The sequence below is a fragment of the Urocitellus parryii genome, chromosome 5, assembly GCF_045843805.1.
Source record: "Urocitellus parryii isolate mUroPar1 chromosome 5, mUroPar1.hap1, whole genome shotgun sequence".
In the NCBI taxonomy this organism is placed as follows: domain Eukaryota; kingdom Metazoa; phylum Chordata; class Mammalia; order Rodentia; family Sciuridae; genus Urocitellus; species Urocitellus parryii.
The window spans coordinates 200,531,009-200,537,008 of record NC_135535.1 but is presented as its reverse complement, the minus strand read 5'-3'; the positions used below and the strand labels follow the sequence as shown (position 1 = coordinate 200,537,008).

The 6,000-nt window shown below is 52.5% G+C and overlaps 1 protein-coding gene across 1 annotated transcript in view; it reads left to right on the top strand.

Annotated features, from left to right (window-relative positions):
• The first annotated feature begins 755 nt into the window (after positions 1-755).
• Positions 756-6,000, top strand: part of Rgs10 (regulator of G protein signaling 10) — a 36,685-nt gene continuing 31,440 nt past the window's right edge. The window contains exon 1 of the mRNA XM_026384286.2: positions 756-861. Within this exon, the coding sequence (XP_026240071.1) occupies positions 813-861 (49 nt within the window). The 5' untranslated portion in view covers positions 756-812. The remainder of the gene's footprint in view (positions 862-6,000) is intronic.

Below are 6,000 nucleotides of genomic sequence, written 5' to 3'. Positions count from 1 at the left end.
GGGTTCCTGCAGAATTCCCTGAGATCTGCCACTGGAGTCTCAAAACCAAGGGTAAAAAGTGCTCAAGTTTGGGCGCCCGCGCAGCGCGGCCCCGGAGAGGGCGCCCACCCGCGGTAGCTCGGCTGGCTTCGCGTGGGCACCGCGGGCAAGGCCCGGTGACGTCTCGCCCTCATTTGGGGCGTGGGGAGGCACAACACCCACGGAGTGGGCGGCGGGCAGGCCAGGGCACGCAGAGACCCTGCATCCCCGGATGGAGCCCAAGGCCCCCGGCCACGTACTTCGCAGAACTGCGAGGTCTCGGCTTCCCGGTGATCTGGGACGTGACCCCCATTTGTCAGTCATAAAGCTCGGTCCGCCCGCGGCGCCGAGCCAGTTCTCGGAGAGGGCGGGTGCCCGGGATGGATGAGGGAGCTGGGAACACGGAGGGCTGGCATCTCCGGCGAGCTCCGCCGCGCGGCCAGGGGCCCTGGATGCGCTAACCGCCTTGGCAGGGTTCCTGAGTCCCGGGCGGCGCGAGCTCCCTTCGGGAGTGCGCACACAGTCCCAGGCGCGGGGCTGTGGTCACCTGGGTGGTCCTGCCCGGTCCTGGCACCTGGGGGCGGGACCCAGGGTCGGGGCCGGCGCGGGCGGGAAAGGCGCACGGAGCGCGCCACGCGGCGCCTAGCAGAGAGGAGGGCGGCGGGCGGGGGCCGGGCGCGCTGGGGCGGCGCTGAGCGGGCTCCTCCTCCTCGCCCTCCTCCTTCTAGCCTCGCCGGGGCTCAGCCGCCGCGCGGCCGGGCTGCTCCTCCTTCCTCCCCCGGGTCCCCGCGGCGATGTTCAACCGCGCTGTGAGCCGGCTGAGCAGGAAGAGGCCGCCGTCAGGTAAGTGGCTCCCGGGGCCGGCGGGCTGGGGTCGCGGCGCGGGAAGGGACCGCGAGCGGCGGGCTGGGACGGCGCTGCCCGCTGGGCATCCTTTCCTGCGTCCTGGGCTGGGGCGAGGCTCGGCGGTGCCGCCCCGACGGGAGCCCCGGCCGACTTGGCACTTCTCCCTGCTGCGATTCGTGCCCCCGAGGTCCCCGCTGCTGCGGGAGCGCTGAGCCTCGAGAGACGCCCCGGGGAGGAAGTTTGGCCGAAAGGGGAACAACTTCAGTTTTCTTTTTAGTGATGTTCTGGGAGAAAAAGGAGATCCAAAACACCCCCAAACTTCGGAGGTAGTGTGGGACCCAGATTCCGAAAGCAGAACGCGGGCGGGCTTCCCTTTGTGGAGTCCGTCGCCTCCGCCGTGGGCGTTGGTGGGAAGGGTGCCCGCGCACGCCCGGAGGCGGCAGGGCTGGACCTCACGCAGCCCACTCAGCAGCCCGGCCGGGGCTGGCGGTTCTGCAACAGCGCGGAACCAAAAAGTGGGGCCACGAAGGTGTTTGAATAGCAGGATGGAGCAGGTACACCTGCGTGGTTCACGCCAGGAAGTCCTGACATGACAAAGTATTCACCTTGGCCATCACTCTGGATTAGTCTAAGCCACAATTTGTGGCATCTTGATGAGATAAAGAACACACGGTGGAGATGAAACCATGCCCCTCATTCAGTCCTTTTATTCTTTTGATTCATATCAATAGCTAGGACCCTCTGAGCGCTTACTGTGGGCCAGAGGCTATGTCCACTACCTTCTGTGGCTTCTCCTTTTACCCTTAGAACAGCCCCATGAGAGGGGGAACTGAAGCCAGGAGTGTTAGGTAACGTGCCTCACTTCACACTTAGGTGATGGAGATCTTCCAAACCCAGGCTTGTCTGACTCCCATGCTCAGGAGTTCACAGGTTTTCCTGCATTGCTCATTTCCAGGTTCACTTCTGCATACTTCTGGGAGTCTGTGCATGTTGGTCCGTTTCCTGTTTTTACCTAACATTGTATGTAGTTACAAGAGAAGACATTGGAACCAGAATGGCAGGGTTGGTATCCCACCCCCACCTCTATCAATTCATAGCTGTGCAACCACTTTGTGCAGAATCAGAAACTGCAAAATAGAAATAATCGGAGCTGCCCCTCTCCTTAAGCATGTGCCCCCAATCAAATTATGCAGATCACAGCATTTAGTATTTAGGATGACTGTAATAAAATTAGACTTCATAGCCGGGGTGGTGGTGCACACTTGTAATCCCAGTGACTGGGGAGGCTGAGACAGGAGGATTACAAGTTCTAGGCCAATAAGACCCTGTCTCACAATTAAAAAGGACTGGGGATGTAGCTCAGTGATGAAGCATCCCTGGGTTAAATCCTCAGTATTAAAAAAAAAAATTGGACTTCAGAGGGTTATTGTAAAGATCTTACATTGTTGCCCAGCACATTCTAAGTGCTCCATTAGTGTTAGTGGTAATGTAAAGTCTTTCAGTGTTGCATGTGAGCCTAAGGATTCCCTTGTGGGTGTTGATGGTAGTCATTCCCTATTGTCAGCATAGGCCCATGGAGTAGTGATCAGAGCCTGAATTCCAAAGTTAAACTCCTATTTCTAACCCAGACTATCATTCATCAACTTTGAGCTAAGTCGCTAGACCTCCCGTGTTGCAATTTCAAGGATGTGCTGTAGCCAGCTGAAACTGGCTTGCAAGGGCCAATTACTAATTATTCAGAAAATATGGGAACGAATTGCTACACCATAGGTTACTTGAAATTAGCTGCGGCGGGATATTTACATTATGAAAATAAGCAAATGCTAAAAATCAAGGCTTTTTTTTTTTTCCTCCTTGGAGAGTTGATACACCAGCATACTTCTGGGTCATTTTCCCCATCTGGAAAGTGGATTTCATAAAACTGTGGGCTTATATATGCTAAAACATGTGAAGCCCCTGGGACAATGCTGAGAACATGATAAATGTGTAATAGTTATGAGTTTCTGTCTTTTCTCTTTTCCTGCTATAAATGAGCTGCTGTGAATATCCCCGAGTGGGTTGTTCATTGATTTGGGTTGCATTTGGGTTGAAGACTTGAAAATAGAACCGTTGAATCATGGGAGATATGTGAATTCATTGTGTTTTGCATGTGGCCAGGTTGACTCCAAAAAGACTGAAGGCAGATTTAGCAATCTGGAGCAGGTACAATGAAGCCCAACTGAAGCCCATCAAAGTGTGGTTGATGATAGAAAGGTCAGCAGCTAACCATCAGGGGTTGACATGGATACCTGGCCTCCAACTGCCTGATGTTCTTAGAAGTTTAGGTTTGAAGTCTTAACCCCTCATGGGGAAGGACATGAGCCCCTCCAGTTTGGCCACCCCCCAACATCAGGAAAAGAAGGAGCCTAGTGAGAAAGCAGGAATGAGGACCTGCAGGAGGTACTGGGAAGCCAGCCAAGTGATCTGCTGGACCCTGAACTGACTTTTCTTTTATACCCGGGATTGAACTCAGGAGCACTTGACCACTGAACCACATCTGCTGCCCAATTTTATATTTTATTTAGAGACAGGGTCTCACTGAGTTGCTTAGCACCTTGCTTTTTGCTGAGGCTGGCTTTGAACTCACAATCCTCCTGTCTCAGCCTCCCAAGATGCTGGGATTACAGGTATGCCCCAACACGCCCACCTGGACCCTGAGCTGATTTTGGGGGGTAATTTTGAATTATTTTTCTTAAAGAGGCTCTCTGAATTGTATAAGCTCAGACCCCACAAAAGTTGGATCCACCCCTGCAGAACCCCTGATTTGGACCTGGCTATAGTCCTGCCTCCCAAGCATCTTTAGTTAGACCTTTCTTGCTTTTCAGCAAAGTCTTTTTTTTTTTTTTTTTTTTTTTGGTACTGGGAATTGAACCCAGGGGTGCTTTACCACTGAGCCACATCCTCAGCCCTTAAATATTTTGTATTTTGAGACAGTTTCACTAAGTTGCTTAGGACCTTGCTAAGTTTCTGAGTTCTGAGGCTGGCTTTGAACTTGCCATCCTCCTTCCTCAGCCTCCTTGGTTGTTGGGATTACAGGCATGTGCCAAAATGCCAGGCTCAGCAAAGTCTTATTAGACATGATGTCTTTAAGCTGAGGGTTTTGAGGTCCTAGCCCCTAATTCTAAGACCCAAAGTAGGATTCCCTTAGTCTCTTTTCAGAAGTTTCTCAAAGTGTGTTCTACCAACTGGGTGGGAATGAAGGGGTCTTGGTAAAAGTCAGCTTTGCAGACTTATCAGTCCAATCTTGGGGACTGGGGTGAGGCAGGGAAAGTAGACTACACTTTCAGCAAGCACCCCAGTTGACTTTTTAAGCCGCTGAAATGTGAGGACCCCTCAAAGGATTCTGTCCTCTTGTCCTGCCCCTCACAAGAATTTGTATTGTTGATTACTGGGGTGTGCCCACCTGAGAAGCAAAGCTGAGGTTACCCTGATTTGTGTCAGAGTAATTCCCACCCTGCCAGGCAGGCCACCCAGGCCTGTTATACATTATCCCATTAAACCCTTGGGAACAGTTTGAGATTTATTGCTGGGCTTACATTTTTATTTAAAGATGACAGTATTTGTAACAATTTAATGTCTTTGTTTTAGCAACTCAGCAGTGAAGCATCTTGGCAGCTGGGGAGCTTTCCCTGGAGAACCATACTGACTGGGCCTGGGGGTTCAAGGAGATCAAGGTCTGGCCTGCTGGTACAGCAAGGTCAGGATGAGGGTGATATTTTGTCCAGGTGAGGTCAGTGCAGGAGCCAGCTAAGTCCGTGGAACCAGCTCTGACCCCCCACTGAGAGCAGCCTGCAGACCCATGAGCCTGAGCTAATGGTGCTTTATTGGCTACTTTGATCTGTGTTTGATCTTATGTGTCCTTCTCTCACTGGTAGAAAACTTGGACACCTAGGCAGGTGCCTGGCTTGGCCATTCTCTAGTGCTTCCTAGGTGAACAAGCCCCTTCTCTCTCCAGGCTGAGTAATCCCTTTGGCCCCCCTGACACTGGGCTTTGGGGACTTGCTGTTTGAACTGTGCTAAATATACTCTCATGAGTGTCTTGTGCTTCCCCCAGATAGCTGTCCACTACAGCAGCTCTGGGATGGCAGTGGGAGCAGGGGCCCAGGCAGGCAGCAGCAGCAGCCCCTTGATAAGAGCTGTCAGGAGGTGTCTGCTAGAGTGGAACAGTCCCCTGCAGACTTTCAGGGACAAATTTCCCTCTCAGGCCAGTTTCCATCTCTGGAGGGCCTGCTAAGTGCTTAGGAAACCTTGTTGACACTATGCCTGGTGCCTGGGGACCCTCATTCTGGCTAGCCTTCCCTCCCAGCCTTGTTTTCCCCAGTCCCCACTCTGTCCCTGGGGGGACTGGACAGTTCTACTTCTGTGCCTTTGTCACCCAAAGATGTCCCCTGTCCTGTCCCCAAACCTGGGTCTCCCTGCTCTAGAACCTGTCACTTCCCTGTCCTCTGTACCTGACAGTGCAGGAACTCCTGCAGAGCTGCAGAGGCCACTACGGGGCCCGGGAGTTTCCAGAGCCACCCTTTCAGAAGGGCAGACCAGGACACTCGACTCAAGTCTGGGCACATTCAGTCGTTCAGTCACCATGTTAAAATATACTTAGAGAATGAATATGGGGATGATCATTTTCTCCCTCCTTCCCCTTCCATCTTGGAACTCCTGGCCACATCTTCTGAATTCATAGTAAGATCCATGAGTGAAAGAATGCTGCCTTTCCTTTCTGGCATTTCCTGGGCTCTCCTGGCTCTCCAGCCAGCCAGCCTGGGTGGAAACCCAGCTCCTCCACTTCCTTGCTTGCTTCTTTGTAGCAAGTTATTTCACCTCTGGTGCCTCAGTTTCTTTTTCTGTAAAATGGGCCCAATGATGGGACCAACCTCCAGGTAATATGCAGTTTGGAGGGTTACATACAGGAAATGCTTAGGGAACCTAAGTCCGCTGTTTTTATTAGCTGCCATCTTCTGCTCAGTACCTAGCTTTGCTCAATCCCCAGGAAATCTTGATTGTTTATAATTTATATACATGAGGGCCAGATACCAGGCTGACCCTGAGGAAAACATAGCTCTTGCTCTTAAGAAATGGTGTGGTCTTTCTTTCTGGTTC